At 58.9% G+C, this 15,702-nt stretch overlaps 5 protein-coding genes across 5 annotated transcripts; 1 reads left to right on the top strand and 4 right to left on the bottom strand.

Moving 5' to 3' along the window:
• Positions 1 to 1,812: 1,812 nt before the first annotated feature.
• On the bottom strand, positions 1,813 to 4,616 carry BKCO1_6700035 (glycoside hydrolase family 3 protein; the record flags this gene model as incomplete). Its single annotated transcript, XM_020278349.1, has 7 exons — positions 1,813 to 3,223; positions 3,281 to 3,374; positions 3,427 to 3,744; positions 3,800 to 3,937; positions 3,989 to 4,037; positions 4,101 to 4,423; positions 4,481 to 4,616. The coding sequence occupies 7 exons, from the start codon at positions 4,614 to 4,616 to the stop codon at positions 1,813 to 1,815; spliced, it is 2,469 nt and encodes an 822-aa protein (XP_020126305.1).
• A 351-nt stretch (positions 4,617 to 4,967) lies between these two features.
• On the top strand, positions 4,968 to 5,255 carry BKCO1_6700034 (uncharacterized protein; the record flags this gene model as incomplete). Its single annotated transcript, XM_020278348.1, has 1 exon — positions 4,968 to 5,255. One exon carries the CDS (start codon positions 4,968 to 4,970, stop codon positions 5,253 to 5,255), a length of 288 nt encoding a protein of 95 aa, XP_020126306.1.
• A 1,330-nt stretch (positions 5,256 to 6,585) lies between these two features.
• On the bottom strand, positions 6,586 to 7,984 carry BKCO1_6700033 (extracellular dioxygenase; the record flags this gene model as incomplete). The annotated part of the gene is made up of 6 exons (XM_020278347.1): positions 6,586 to 6,855; positions 6,909 to 7,054; positions 7,108 to 7,129; positions 7,186 to 7,225; positions 7,286 to 7,480; positions 7,533 to 7,984. The coding sequence occupies 6 exons, from the start codon at positions 7,982 to 7,984 to the stop codon at positions 6,586 to 6,588; spliced, it is 1,125 nt and encodes a 374-aa protein (XP_020126311.1).
• A 2,709-nt stretch (positions 7,985 to 10,693) lies between these two features.
• Positions 10,694 to 13,064, bottom strand: BKCO1_6700032 (nedd8-like protein; the record flags this gene model as incomplete). Its single annotated transcript, XM_020278346.1, has 6 exons — positions 10,694 to 10,840; positions 10,922 to 11,600; positions 11,731 to 11,842; positions 11,985 to 12,286; positions 12,393 to 12,434; positions 12,649 to 13,064. The coding sequence occupies 6 exons, from the start codon at positions 13,062 to 13,064 to the stop codon at positions 10,694 to 10,696; spliced, it is 1,698 nt and encodes a 565-aa protein (XP_020126312.1).
• An 844-nt stretch (positions 13,065 to 13,908) lies between these two features.
• On the bottom strand, positions 13,909 to 15,513 carry BKCO1_6700031 (uncharacterized protein; the record flags this gene model as incomplete). Its single annotated transcript, XM_020278345.1, has 1 exon — positions 13,909 to 15,513. One exon carries the CDS (start codon positions 15,511 to 15,513, stop codon positions 13,909 to 13,911), a length of 1,605 nt encoding a protein of 534 aa, XP_020126309.1.
• Positions 15,514 to 15,702: the final 189 nt, after the last annotated feature.

The raw sequence follows: 15,702 nt of genomic DNA, 5'->3' as shown, positions 1-15,702 counted from the left end.
CCCCCCCCCCCCCCCCCCCCCCCCCTTGTACACACGTAGGTACTCTTCACGACCGTCTTCTCCTCACCGGTCAATATCGGCGCCGAAAAAGAAGATGGGCACGAGGAGGAAGAAGAAGAAGAAGAGGAGAGGGACGCTTGGAAGAGGCTGCGATCTTCGCGCATAATATCTGTCACAACGCTGCTGCTGCTGCTGCCGCCGGGTGCAGTTTTGCTTTTTTTTTTTTTTTTTTTTCTTCTTCTTCTTCTTCTCCCCCTTGTCCACGTGCGTTCCTGCCCACTTGTGAGGTGCTTATGACGTGCGCTGCGCGTGGCCTCCCGCGCCTCCTCTCCCGCGCCCGCGCCCGCGGCAGCGGCAAGCCCTTCTTGGCCGGTATGAGGAAGAGGAAGAGGGGAGAAGGGAGGGGGCACAACAACAGCACGCAGGTGACACACAATAATCGAGATGCCCTCCCCCCACAATGCACGTCCCTCTTACGGAGATATTACACTTTGCTTCTGTTGTGTGTATGTTAGAGGAGGCCAATTTACTGGTTCTCTTTTTTTTTTAAAAAAAAAAATCACAGAGTGCTTTCGTCTCGTGAAAGAATATTGCTGGTATCGTTACCACAAAAGGTCAACTGCTCGTAGCCGCCGACGAGTCGAGACATGAGATAAGAGCCCTCTACTACCTGTGCCACGGCGCTGGATCAACATGTCGGTAGGGCCGAAGCGCGGGGGAAGACCTGTTCAAGGGTTCAGACAAGGGTACGTAGTCTGAGTGCTTCGAGCGACCGTCGTCTGAGACATCTCGATTGCGATCCTGGTGTGTAGCGGAATCTAATGCCCGGACGTGCATACATTGAAGACTTAAACGCCGATAAACGCGCCCGTGTGTTGGATTCAACTACGCAGCATGCAAGCGGTACGGCATGAAGGATAGATACTGGAATCGCTGTTGCCCTTGCAGACGTCAACGTATCCTCTCCCCCTTTGGTAGTAAATGTCATCTACGGTGTTGGTGGACTGGCTTAGGATCTCGGAGGCTTCGCACGTAGCTGGAAAGAGTTGTGGTGGGAAGAATGTGGTGTCATTGGCGGGGCCTAGACGGCTCGAATCTTCTGTCACCTGCTGCAGGGGTTCGTTCTTATTCCTTTCTCTTGCTTTCGTTCTATAGGGGGCGATGAATGCTCCTTCTATCGCGTAATATGCGCGGTCAAGTCAAATGTTCGGAGGGCGTTTCACGAAGCCTACAGTCCACAAAATATCCCCAGATGGTGACTTTGACTGCGTACAGCCAACTCCATTACTCTCATCAAAACACACAGCGCCAATCCCTTTACCAACCAGGGAACTCTTTCCACCACTTCCAGCGCACCAAGTCGACACAGCACCCCAAACAAACTATAACAGGACCACGCGTCACACCTCACTATACGCAAACAACCCATCCCGATATCTTCGAACGCCCCATGTCCCTGCGCACATTTCAGCCACACCTTTCCTTCGCAGCCGTCATTTAGAAAGAGCTGCTATCACCACGCGTCTTGCTTAGGAGTCCACCGACGACATCTCTCCCAGCAACACAAAAGAAAATGGCACAACAAATTCAAACACACCCCCTTCTCGCCCGACTATCCGCCAGATAATCCTCACAGGTTCAAAGATTTCTTCTGAATTTGGTTCAGACGCTCGAAGTACTTTCGATTATCTCGGGGCGGAATCAACACTTTTCTCTCCCCCCCTCTTCTAGGCCACAAAAACCCCGCTCATTAAACATTTTCCACCACCCCCCACATTCCATCCACTAGGTAGCCAGTGCCGTACTCCACGCTCACGAACCCACCCCGAGGACCTCCTGCCCTTGCCCCACCCCGTCATCCCCTCCATTCCTACTCCCAAACCCCCCCTCATAATACCCCTCCGGCACATTCACCACCCCCTCCCCCACCCTACTCCCCTCATCCAACCTCGGCCACCTTTCAATCACGACCCCTTCTTCCTCCCCCGTCAACCTAAACTCCACCCGCGCCAGCGGCGCCTCCGGCACATCCACCACGACCGCGTAATCCCCCGGATACAGCACCTTGTCGCCGCTCTCGTCGACGCGCGCCAGGCTGCCGAGCGTGAGGTTGAGCGTCGCGACCGAAGGCGCGGTGGCGTTGAGAGCGACGTCGTGCAGGCGCTGGTACGCGACGAGGGAGGCGCGCGGGTGGGGCGCGGGGCCGAAGGAGCCGGTGAGGAAGGCGAGGGCGACGAAGTCGGAGGAGGGGAGGGGCCCGGTGTTTGTGATGGCGACGGAGAGGGCGGTGAAGGGGCAGAGGTCGAGTTTGGGGGTCGTGGTGGTTTGGTTGCTGCTGCAGGACGCGATCAGGTCGGCGATGGCGAAAGATTGGCCGTCCGGGCCGGCCGTCACCTCGGCGGAGAAGTTGGTGTAGTGCAGGCCGAAGCCGAAGGGGAAGACGGCGGTGCCGTTGTACCACTTGTACGTGCGGCCGGGGCTCGAGGCCGACGGCCGCAGGGACATGTCCGTCATGGGGATCTGGGACGTGTAGCGCGCCGGGTATTGGGTGATGGGCAGGCGGCCGGCGGGCGGCGCGACGCCGGTGATGACGTCGAAGAGGGCGACGCCGCCGTCCTGGCCCGGGTAGCCGGCCCAGAGCAGGGCCGAGATGTTGGCGTTGGCGACGAGCGGCGTCGAGTCGAGCTGGCCGGCGCCCATCTGCACGACTACGACCGGTTTGCCGTACGAGGCGAGCCGGGTGATCATGTCGAGCTGCGGGCCGGACCACGCCAGCGCGAGCCGGTCCAGCCCTTCGCTCTCGACGTCGTTGTCGATGCCGCCGACGACGATGATGACGTCGGACTTGGCAGCCGCATCGTACTCGGCGCCCCAGTCGTCCGTCGTGGGGTTGTCCTGGCTCGTGCCCTCGGCGTAGTTGACCGTGACGCCGAGCTGCTGGGCGGCGTACAAGGGCGAGTGCAGGTAGGGGGGGATGCCGTAGTAGTTGCCTTGCATCTGCTCGGTGGCGTTGGCCCAGGAGCCGATCAGCGCGATGGAAGAGATGGCGTCGAGGGACAGGGGGAGCAGGCCGTCGTTCTTGAGCAGAACGATGCCTTCCCGCGCGGCCTTGAGTGCCAGCTCCTGAGCGTGCTGGGTGTTGACGTCGGACCAACCGATCTGGCGGTAAGGCTGGTCTTCGGCGCTGTCAAAGTATCCGAGTTTGACGAGGGATGCGTACGTTCTTCAAGGTCTGTCAGACGGCATGCGTTTACTGGTAAAGAATAAGCCAGTGTCTTACCGCGTGAGTGCTCTGTTCAGATCAGTGTCGTTGATCAAGCCTTGCTCATAGGCACCAGGCAGGTATTTTGGGTAGTAAGTGCCGCAGTTGAGATCTATAAAAGGAAGATCAGAGACGAAAAGGCGGTGCAAAGTTTGGAATCCTACCGGTTCCAGCCTTGAGGGTGTCGGCGACGGCCTGCTCACGAGTAGCAGCCCACTCGTGCGGAAGGTAGACGTTTTGTATGGCGTCACAGTCACCGACAACCCACTGGTCCTCCTGATCCCAGCCCCAATGCTCGCGAAGAACAGTCTGCAGGAGCCAGGGGTCGGCGCAGGTTGGCACGCCATTGACAGCGTTGTAGGAGCACATGAAGGCTCCAACCTTGGCCTCCCTGGCGCATGCCTGGAATGGGGGCATATAATACTCGACCATATCCTGCATGCTGATCTGGGCGTCGAACTGGTATCTGAAGTTGCCGTTCCCTAGGAGTTGGGCAAATTAGGCAACGAAGCATATTGCTTTTTGTTCTCGGCTTACAGTTTTCTATGTCGTAGCCAGTGAAGTGCTTGCAAGTCGCTACAATTTTCTTATAGGGATCACCTTGATCGCCCTCGAGGCCGCGGATGAGATTTTGCACATAGCTGGCGAGGTGGAAGGGGTCCTCTCCAGGGGTTTCTGTAACGAGGTCAAATGTCAGGTCACGTCATGCTGCGGATCAGAGCGCACCTTGTCCACGACCCCATCTTGGGTCTTTGTACGGGTTGATGTTAGGAGTCTGCCAAAACGGAACGGTCAGGGCGATGAGTCCAGCGGATAGCATAGAAGTAGCGAAACCCACCCAGTAGTCCAAGCCAGAACGGCCACCGTTGCTGAAGGCTCTCGCCTCGGTGCTGATGACGCTCGCTACGTCGTAGATCAGCTCGTCATCAAAGGCGGCGCCCATGAGGATGGGCTGGGGAAAAGAGGTGGCGTAGGAAAAGTTGCCGGAATCGGTCATTGGCTTGCCGGGCAGAGTGAAAGCCACGCCGTGGAGAGCCTCGTTCCACCACTGGTAAGCAGGGATGCCGAGACGGGGCACGCCAGGGCTGGTGTTGCCGGTGTTGTTGAACTTCTCCTCCAGGGTGAGCTCGTTGACGAGGGCGGCTGCCCGGTCCCGGGGAGCTGCATGGGAAGGCTGGGGTGAGCTTGGGATTTAGGGAACAGGGATACAAAACGCACAGGCAGAGCCATCACAGACTAGATTGTCCTTCAGTGGGCCATTGGCGCAGTCTGGGAAGCCGAAGGTGGTGAGCTCGACGGCGAGAGCTTGGGCAGCCAGGGCTGCTACGCCTGCAATGCTCGTCCGCAACGACATGGCTGGGAGAAGTGCAGGGGAAAGGGCGCAGAAGAGGGGCCGCTTGATGCGGCTTTTGTAAGTGGTCCATGATTCGGGATCGGGGGCATGTCTCCGCACGCACGAGGTTGGGTCAGGGCCTCGAGTGTGGAGTAGCACGGTGGCTGCGGGGTCGGCTCATCCGCGGACGCTGGGGTAGCAGGCGCCGAAGGGCTCCGATTCGGCCAGAGATGCGGCTTAGACTGCGAGACTCGGCCGCTAGCCATTCTGCCTGAATGCTTTCCGGGCTTTGGGGCTGCACGCGGTCCGCGGAAAAACTAACACACGCATTTCGCCGAACACCGCGATCACCACAACACCAACCACCACACAATGCCCAAACGAACCCAGGAGCCTCAATTCCCACAGCTGGATACGCCTCAGAAGGTCAGAATACGCAGCGCAGTCGAATATGGGGAGCACCTGGCCCGCACTGGCCGTGAACACAGCAAAGCAGAAGCGTTTCGCTTCTGTGGCACCTCCGCCAGCACCGGCTATCGCGCTCTTGCAGATGAACACCCACGCACGCATCACAGCATTGAAGAACACCGGGGCAAGGCAGCAAAGCTATCACAGAAGGACATCTGGCATGTTAAGGCCATGCTACAAGAGCATGACTAGGCGAAATAGATGACATGGGACCAGCTGGCCAACGAATGTCTTAATCAAGACGTTTCTAGCGAGACATTACGCGTATGGATGGGCATAATAGAGTACTACAAATGCGTAGCTTATCGTAAGGGATGGTATAGCGACCGCATTGCCAACGCCCGTAAGAACTAGGCTAAGTATATGCTTAAAAAATACCCTAATGACGAGGACTGGCACCACGTTCGCTGGTCAGATGAGGTCTATTTCGGCTGGGGTCCTTCTGGCAAAGCTCGTGTTATACGAAAACCCGGGTAAAGATACTACTAATCATGCATTTAGCACCAAGAGACCCCAGATAAGGAGGACACTAAGCGCATTTATTGCTGGGCAGCTGTCGGGATAGGCTTTAAAAGCAACCTTATTCGATATGAAACAGGTTAGCCGAATGGTAAGATGAACATGCGCGTTTACAAGGAGGCCATTCTAGAGCCTATTGTTAAGCTATGGCTAGAGGATAGTAGGCAGGACTTCGTCCTTAAGGAGGACCGGGACTCCGGCCATGGCATAGGCAAGGGTTCCTCTATTATTAAGTCATAGAAGCAGGATCATGGCTTAAAACACTACTTTAACCCACCTCATTTACCGGATCTCGCCCCTATTAAGAACTGCTGGCAGGTACCAAAGCAGCATATACGGAAATGGCCTCACTGGACAGATGATGAGACCTGGGGGCTGGTGCAGGAGGGTTGGGGTAAATGCACGCAAGAATTCGTTAACCAGCAGTGCTAGAACTACACAAAGAGGCTTCAGGCATGCGTAGAAGGCGATGGGCAATATACTGGCTATTGATTGTGCTGTTATTGAGCTGTTATTGTGCTGTTATTGTGCTGCATTCGTTGTTGGTGATCGTGATCGGCGAAATGCGTGTGTCAGTTTTTCCGCGGACCGCGTGGGCTGGTGGCTGCTGGGCGTGTCGATCATCCGGCGCTTGAGGGAGAAAGAGAGAGTCGAAGAGCAGCGTCGAGCGGGAAGCGGGAAGGCACGACGGGTGACGTTGTTGCCTGCCCGTCCCGCAGATTCGCCGCCCTTTCACCCGCCCGCTTTAGCCGCCCGCCTCTCTTCGTCCCGACATCCTCTCCACCGCATCTCATCATCATCGAGGGAATGCGCACGGCCAAGACTGATCAATCTTGAGATTTTTGTACCTACGTCTGACTACTCCTCCACCAGTCCGTCTCCCCTAGCCCAACTCTCGCCGCATCCCAGCCAGACCCTTTCCGCCTCCGACGACGTCGCTCGCTCGAACCCGTGTGCGCTTAGGCCGCTGCAGTCCGAATCAGCTCATGCTCACCTTTCGGCTCTACTTCCTGGCCGGCGGCGTCGGGAAGCCCGAGGGGAAAGTACCGTTGGGCGGAGGTCCGCCGGGGCCGCCCGATCTCTCGTTGGCCACGCAGCCCTCGGCATAGCACGACGCCGCCGCGCTGACCGTCTTGTTGACGGTCGTGTCGACCCCGAAGCTGATCCACGAGAAGATGCCCTCCTCGATGGTGTCGCCCAGAAGCACGTACGACACCACCGGGTCGCTGGTCGCCGACTCCTGCTCCATGATGCTGTCCTCGGTGTTGAGCATCTGTCAACCCGCTGTTAGCCTGCTGCCACCCCCAAGAGATGGCTTCATCCTACATGTTCCTGCGTGTTGTCCACGTACGGCGACGCCGCCGAAACGAGGCTGATCAGATCCTGGTCGAAGAAGAGCTGCCCCACGTGCGAGATCTGCCCCGACGTGATGGTGCCGTTGTCCAGCTGCTCCGCGCTGAGGTGGGACATGACTACACCATTGTCAGTACGTCTTTTCGTAGCTCATTCGTCTGGTGTGTTCTACCGTGGATGTGGTTGGTGCGTCCCTAGATCTGTGCATCAGCAACAAGCTCGTACCGAGTCTCTATCCCGCCTGACTTACAGTGTAGTGACCGGGGAAGAGGGTGATGAAGTCAATCACGCTACACCGCCCAACCATCAGTGCTGTCCTTCATCGTCCCAAAGTCTGTCGTTTTGCTTACCCATCCGCATCGCTGAACTGGATGCCACGGAGCGCCTTGTTCTGAAGGTTGGTCTCATCGGCTTCGTTGCCATTGCCGCCCGCCACGACGCCCGAGTAGACGCCCGTCGAGTTGCATGCCCAGAAGTCGAGCGCCACGCCCTCCAGCGGCTCGCACGTCTCCGTGTCCATCACCATGACGTCGACGTAGAGCTCACTTGAAACCGTTAGCCCCAATTCCACCAAGCCCTTGAGGGGTTTAAACTCACACGCCAGCCTGGCCCTCGGTCATGTTGCTGCGGACAGTCTCGCCGCTGACATAGTACGGGCCCTCGGTCACCTCGGGAGACAGCACGCAAGACGGCATGTCACCGAAGAAGGTGGCTGGGTCGGACTCCGGCGTGATGCCGGTGAGGTTGGACTGGTGGTCCGTGTTGAGGACGTCGTCGAAGTCGCGGGCCTTGAGCAGAGACCTCTTCTTGATGCCACGCTTCTCGCGGATCTGCTCGAGCTTGTTCTGGCGGCGCTCGACAACCTTGTCCATGGCACCGCGCGCCTTGAGCACGTCGGCGCAGTGCGAGAGCGAAGTGCGCTTGGCGTTGGCCATGTAGGCCGCGCGAGACTTCATCTCGGTCGTGCCATGGTGGCCGGGGTGGGCGAGAACGCCGCCAGCGAAGAGGCTCACGGCCAGGGAAACGAGCGAGGCAGAGATCTTGACCATGTTGGCGAATGAGCTGGGTCAGTGAAGAGTAGGGAATGAGTGGATGGTTGTGTCACAACAAAAAGGCCTTGGACGAGCAGCTTTATACCACGGCACCTCGCCCTGCCTGATCACCCGCATGTTCGGCACGCCCACAACAACCAGCCTCACCGTTGGACCCCTCCAGAGATCCGGTGCCAAGCGATGATATTGCTCGCCGCGTACGCATCGTCTCCGCAAATTGCCAGCAGATTCACGTTAGCGGCGGCAAAGCAGAACGCCAAGTGTAGCAGCCATTCTGTTCGAGGCAGGCGGGAGCTCATCATGGTGTCGCTGTAGCAGTGCGATCCTTGCGGCAACCTCAAGCTTCCTGTACGGCGTCTTGGCGAACCAGGCACAGCAGCGTCGTTGTATCATCACCCGCCACGGCACGCCCTGCAAACCCCGAAACTCCGCATTGAAACGCCACGCGCCTGATTGGACCAACAGCTACTGATAAACAGCGAGGCTCGGAAAACAGGCCGGATGAGGCGCTAGGCTGTCGGGCACAGCTTGGCAGCTCCCTTACCGGCACCGCTCCCCCGCAGCCCGGATCACCGCCAAGCCAAAGTCGTCGTCAGCACCTTAACATCACCCCCAGTTGGCTGGCTCGTTGCATGTGCAACAACTCCACCCAGTCTATACCAGCCTGTCGGCCCGTCCAAATGAAACCCCTCCGCCAAGCCGCTCCCCGACTGAGCGCTTCCGACGGAGAAAAGCTGGAAACATGGTTTGAATCAAGATGTTCCTTTTAGCCAGCCAGTCGTGCGACCCGTCAGCGAATGCTTGCCCGATGCTTGTGTGACGGGCTTACGCAGCGCTCAGAGCCACGGCGTCGTTTGCCGCGCGAGCTTGGTTCCTGCATCCGAATCTCTCCTTTCTTCGCGGAGATATTTGCGTTTTCCATCTTTTCCCCAGCGCGGATCCACGGGACGTTTAACAGCTGGCCTACGCGACTCGGCATAAACAGATTGGACCCACGGTGATTGGTCCCACCCCGTAAACGTATCCAGCTCTCGCTTCTCTGAACCGCCGCAGCTCCACCAGTGAGAGCGCGCATATTTCCTCAAACGCGCGCCCGTGCAGGACAGTAGAAGCCGCCCCGGCCCGGTGAATCTCCTGAGTGCCCGCACATGCCCTCTGCTGTGTGGGGCCGACGATGCACCTTACTTGAATGCGGCAGCTTGAAACGCATCTTTGCTTTACCGCGGGTCTCGCCTGACGTTCCAACCAAACACTGTTCTGTTCTGGAGCCGTCATCCTGGACTATAGCTGCAGAGAAGCTGTTCCAGGACATGCTGGCAAACGTCTAGAAGAAGCTCTCGCTTGCAGTGCTGACGCGTTCATCAACATCCCTGAAAAAGAAACCAAGCAAGCACGCCACCCTGCATATGATGTCAACCAACCACCTTTCCTTTTCGACTGTGATGTCTACCGACCGGTTCTGTGCCCGCAGTGTGAGAAGCCATCGATTAGAGAACACCGAAACGCCTCGAGCCGCAACTTTCGCTCACTGTTCTAGGTCGGCTTTTCCGACCTTGCAACTACCGTCGTCTTTCCTCGGCACTTGATGTCGTGCTTGCGGCACAGACGCTTGCATCGCATTATCGACTTGCCACCCCACATGGATGTTGGGTCTCTCCTTACCTTCCTATCCTGCATCGACAAATCCTCGTCCGGCAACAACGTGGAGCCGGTTTCCACCCGAGCGTTACGAACACTCGTGCATGAGCGGCTACCCAACATCTGCGAAAGAAGCCATGATAGCTTTTCGGCGCGAGTGAGAAATGACATGCGCTGTGGTCAGACTGCAGCTTGTTGGTTCCTACCTTCTGACCTGGGAACAATATCCAGGCAGCGCCAGTGCGTGACCGACAGATACTGACACTCTGCCCTGTGGGTGCTACCACACGAAATTCTTTTCGGCGCCAGTCGATAAGAAAACAGCTTCGTGCGCTGTGTAAAAGGCCTAGAACGCGCGTACCGTCGGACCAGCAACGTCAAACCCTGACCTCGCCTCCATCGGCTGGACCTATCCCATGGCTTCACCCCACATGCGCGCGCAAGGAACATTCGGCAAAGCGAAAAGCGATGCTTGCGCCTACACCCTTACTTGGAAAACATAGTGCGCATGGCTGCGCCTGGAGGGCCAAGTTGAGTTGGTAGCAGTTTTCACACCACACGCGGGAATACACATACGCACCCAAAATGTACTGGCACTATTCGCGTCTGGGCATACCACAACAGAATGGAACCCTTCTCTGCTCATTTGGAATGGGATGCAGCGTTGGCCCTCTCCCCTCTCTACTCATCTGGGTCTCGCTATACACGAGCTGCTGCACTGAGAGTTTGTTCGTGCTGCCTTTGCACAGAATGACAGAAGACCGTATCCGTCCGTGCACACATTCATCTCGGAGTGAGAGGAGCAAAGCTTTGCCAGGGTTCACCGTTGTCAGTTGTCTTGTCTGGTCGATTAGGTGCCCGGTCCACAGGTCCACGGCCGTTTCTGGGGTGTGAAGGGGATATCCAGTCTTCTATCACGGACATACTCATAACTTGGATCATCCAGACTTGATTCTGGTACCTCTTCAGTCGCTTGTCGTGCGTATCTTCCCACTTCCCCGAAACGATCCCCTTTTTTCAAGCCTTACCAGAGACGTTGCCTATCACCAAAGACCGTATGCCTACGCTTCAGAGCAGCACATCCTGCCACGTCACGTTCGAGAACGGAGGAAGGTCCACTTCGCAGACCGTCCCCGGCTCCGGCAGCGTCCCGTTCTCGTAGTACGCCGTAGTCAGCCTCGCAGTACACCGCGAGACCTGCTGAAGAGAGCAATGCTACTCGAGCGTCAGCATCAACAAGCACGCCCCCCAAAAAGAAATAGGGGGTGGGGGGAGGGAGGGAGGGACAACACATACCCCAAACCCATGGTGCTCCAGCAGCACCGACCCCTTCAAACTCGCACTCGCATTCCTCGCCGACACCAGCGGCGTCACGGGGTCATACGTGTTCCCAATCACCAAGACGGGCTGCCGCGTCGCCACGTCGAAATCGCCCAGGTACCGCTCCTTGGCCCCCATCCTCCACTGCGCGCACGTCTCGACGTCGAACGCGATCCTGTCCCCCGCCAGCCGGCTCCGCGCCGACACGGCCTCGACGACGCCCAGCACGTCCGCCAGCGCCGCCGCCCGCCCCGGCTTGTCCCCGCACTGGATCCCGAACCGGCTCTCGGTGAAGGCGGGGTCCTCGCCCGCCGACAGCGTTTGAAGAGCGGCGTCCAGCGCCGTCGTCGCGTTCTGCGGCGTGGAGAACAAGAGGGCGGCGAGGAAGGCGGCCAGCGCGGGCCACTGCGCGACCGTCGTCTGCCCGAGGAAGACGACGTTGCGCACGAAGGTGTAGTCGACGAGCTTGCCGGCGTGCGGGATCGGGTGGTATTTGACGCGCTCGATGAGGGCGTAGGTCGCGGCTTCGAGGTCGGCGGCGTTGGTTGCGGGTGGGGCTGCGGCTGCGAGCGCGCAGTTGGAGGGACCGGCGGCGAGGCAGGCGTGGAGGAAGCCGGTGAAGGTGGCGTCGGTGGAGGTGAAGCCTTCGACGGCGCTGTTGGAGGGGTGGCCGGGGGGGAGGTGGTTAGTTTTTTTTTTCTTTTCTTTTCTTTTTTTCCCTTTTCTTTTTTTTTTGGCTTTTCTTGCCGAGATGGGACGGCAAAAAGGGTCGGGACGGAACGTACTGGGAATGGTAATACTCGTGGATGTTCCACACCCCGTCCAACACCATCCGGTCGATCCTGTCCGGAAACATGGCGGCGATGGTGGCGCCCAGAACAGTGCCGGCAGATAGACCTGCGTGAACATGTCAGTCAGTCATCAGCACAGGATCCTCCCTCCCTCCCTCCCTCTCTCCACATAACACACAGCTCGAACAACAACAAACCATTCCCCCCCCTCCATCTCCCCCTCCCCCTCCCCCTCCCCCCAAACTCACCATAATACCTCACCAACCCATCCCCACCCGCCCCACCCAACACCTCCGCAACCCGCACATAATCCCTCGCCCCAAACGCGAACCCCAGCAACCCGCCGATGCCGTCCTCCCTCCCGCCGTCCCCGCCGTCCGCGTCCGCGTCCGCGTCCGCGCACGCCGCCGCCATGTTCTGCCCGCTCGCCCACAGCCGCCCCAGCGCCGTGTCCGACTCGTGCCCGTTGACGTACGGGTTCTGCAGCGTGAAGTTGACGCGCGCCGCCGCCGTCTTGTGGCAGGAGAGGGGGATGGTTTTGCCTGCGCCTCTGTTTTTGCGTTAAGGGTTTTTTGTTTCTTTTTTTCTTTCTTCCATCTTTTTTTTTTTTTGGGGGGGGAAGGGGGAGGGAGGGGGGAGGGTGTTTGATAGCTTACCTAGGATCGAAGCTGATCAGGTCGTAGTGTCCGCCCGTCACGCTGCAACGCCGTCCCGAAAGGGAAATACAAGTTAGCCATAGAATCCAGCTAGCCAGTCAGTCATCCAAACCAGCCCGACCCGATCGCCATTCAATCATCCCGTCCGATCTTCCCTGGGGAGAGTTTTTCTTTCTTTCTCCCCAAAAAAGATGGAAAGGAAGAAAAAAGAAAAAGAAAATGGGAAGAAGGAACAGGAACAATCATTCTCACATACGCCTGCAACACCGGCCCCAGCGTGACCATCAGCTGCTGCCCGCTCGCCCCGGGCCCGCCAAAGTTGACCAGGATGCTCTTTGCGCTCCCACTCCCACTCCCACTCCCGCTCCCATTCCTCTCCCCCTTCGACGCCACGTACTTGATCAGCTCGATGGTCAGCGGCGCGGACGCGTTGTCGGTCCAGTCGAGCGGGACGGTGACGTTGCCGCACTGGAACGAAGGCGACGGGTCGATGGCGCAGGGGCCCCATTGGATTTTTTGATTGGTGTTGTTGTTCGGCGGGGTTTGGGCGTGGGCGAAGATGCTGACGCTGCTGCTGCTGCTGCTGCTGCTGCTGCTGGTGTAGATTGATACGGCTTGGAGGAGGAGGAGGAGGAGGAGGAGCCGGAGGGAAGTGAGGCGAGGAGGAGACATGGTTTTTCTTTTCTTTTTCTTTTTCACTCAGAGGAGAGGAAGAGAGACAGACTGGAAAGTTCGCTGGGTTGAATAGATCGTGAGGAGGAGGAGCCACCGGGCAGGCAGTTTCTACTCCATTGACTTAATACCCTAATATACTGTCTCCCGTTTAAAACCCCGCTCCGGCATTGACGTCATTGCGCTGCTGAAGGAGGAGCAGCAGTGAAGGATCATTGATGTGGTTCGCGCGTGCATCCGCGCCGAGCGGAGCGGACGGGTAAGCAAAGAGTGGTGATCCCCGTCCGTTCACGCACGCACGCACACACACACATACGAGGCTTGAATACGCCTTGCCGGCATACCCGAGCCCTACGGCATGGCGTACGGATGCGGCGGTCATGAAGAATCCTCAAAGGTTTGTACGGGATTCCGGGGGACGGAGGACTTTGTCCAATGGGATTCGACTCGACCCCGCGAAGGATTCTGGGGTAACGTTGGACGACGGGTACAGCAGGATCATCCTTCCGCTTACGTTTGACTGCCATTTACCTGAGCTGTGCACGAAAGGGCTGATCATCTCATCATCCTGTTCCATCTCGCTCACCAATGATCGAAGCAGCGTGCTTGCAATCGGGGTCCTTGAACGTTTGTGCATCAAATTAGAACCCAGAAAAGCGGCCTATCTTGACATGGTATTAAGTAAAAGCAGAATCTAACAGGGCGTTCCTCATTAAATCGCATAACATAAAACATCAGCCGTACAATCAACATCCAACAACGCATCGAGCCGAACATCCAGAATTTACAACACCCCTCGCTCGCTCGAAAATCTGCAAGATCGGAGCAGACAAATCCCCCATTCCTACTTCTTCACCGCCTTCTCCGGATCCTTCACAAACGCCTTGCACCACTTGTCCCACTCCCGCGCGCCCTTGGCCATGACGTACCGGAAGTCCTCCTTGACCTCGGCCACCTCCCACTGCTCGTCCTCCCAGTTGCGCCGCTCGCCGGACGTCTGGCTGGGCGCCCACCCGATGGCTTCCAGGACTTCCGTCTCCGTCGGGCTCGGGCCGCCGCCGCTGTTGGCGAAGAGCTTGGCGTCGCGCTCGCGGCAGCGCGCGGCGAGGTAGCGGCGCAGGACGTCGATGCGGCGCGAGGGGGTGAAGGTGAGGGCCAGTTTGCCTTCTTTTTCTTCTTCTGCGTTGTCGTCGTTGCCATCACCATCTCCCTTCGTTCCTCCGTGCTCCTCGCCCATCCCCCCGTCGCCGCCGCCGCCGCCGCCACCCCCCTTCGCCGCGGACTCGGACTCGGACGCGGACGTGGGAGAAGAAGCATCCAGCCGCCTCGCCGTCGACCGCGCAATCTTGGCCCCCCGCACCGACGAGTACATCCACACAACATCCATCTCGACGAGCCCGCCAAACGGCCACACGACCGTGGCCAGCACGTCGACGGCGAACGACACGGGCAGCAGGCCCGTCGCCAGCACCGCGTCGCGCTGCGCCTTGGTCTTGGTGCGCAGCATGCTGCTGACGAACTCGGCGCGCATGGCGGCCGAGGGGTCGACGTCGGCGGCGGTGCTGCCCGCGGCTGAGGAGCCGGGCGGGTAGACGATGATCATTTCGGTTAGGCCGAGGGTCTTTTTTGGGGATGGCGGTGGTGCGGTGGTGGTGGTGGTCTCGGCGGGGATGCCGTCGTCGTCGTGGGCAGTGGCGGTGGCGGGGCCGGGAGTGGGTGCGGGTCCTTTCTGCTTGCTGCTGCCATGGTCGTCGCCGAGGCGGTTGATGAAGTCGAGGTTCGACGAGGTGGTCTGGTTGACGGCCCAGTCGATGCCGCGGGTGGCCCTGCTCTTGATGCCCTTCCAGCTCGTCGTCTTGGCGGTGCTGGTCTTGGCCTCGCGGACTTCCTGCTGCCACTTGCGCTGGACCTTGTGCATGCGGTCCTCCTTCTCGCCGTCGGCGGGCTTGGACAGCGGCGGCGGCGGCGGGGTGTAGACGATGAAGCGGTCGGGGATCCGGTCGGGCGGGGTGTCCTTCAGGACGGGCTTGGGGAAGGGGATGAGGTAGGCGATCAGCTTGTGGGGGTCACGGGTGTAGTGGATGGGGTTGGAGGGGTCGTCGTCGCCGAAGGCTTGGCGGGCCCGGCGGGGCGGAGGGGGCGGCTGGTATGCTGTTGGCTGGTGCTCGGGACGGGGCGGGTATGGGGGTGGCTTTTCCGCTTCGTAGTATTCTGCAGGCTGTGGTTCTGTCTGCTCCTCTGGACGTGGAGGGTACTGCGGGGGCTTTTCCTCTGGATATTCCGGCTCATGGGGTTGGGGTCGAGGAGGGTACGGCGGCGGCTTCTCCGCCTCGAGGTCTTGTGCGGGCGGTGGTACTGTCTCTTCATGGGGTGGTCTTTGCTCTCCCTCTTGTCCTCCTGGAGACGGCGGGTGATAGAAGTCCTGGACGGGGCCGCTGCGGTAATCCATGGTGGACTGTGGAGCGGTGATGGACAAGGTGGCGGACGGAGTTTTTAGAGGGAGTGGTTGTGGCTGTGACGTGAGCTGCACGCGCAAGCAGGGCTGCGCCTTCGCGAACCAACGAGGCGGCCGCGTGTCGTGGGAGAAAGCGGGATAAGCACTGCGACAAGCTCGCAGTTAAGCTTCGTTGCTCGGTGA

The sequence above is a fragment of the Diplodia corticola genome, assembly GCF_001883845.1.
Source record: "Diplodia corticola strain CBS 112549 chromosome Unknown scaffold67, whole genome shotgun sequence".
Lineage (NCBI taxonomy): Eukaryota > Fungi > Ascomycota > Dothideomycetes > Botryosphaeriales > Botryosphaeriaceae > Diplodia > Diplodia corticola.
Note: the sequence above shows the minus strand (reverse complement) of the source record. Positions and strands in the feature narration are given on the sequence as shown.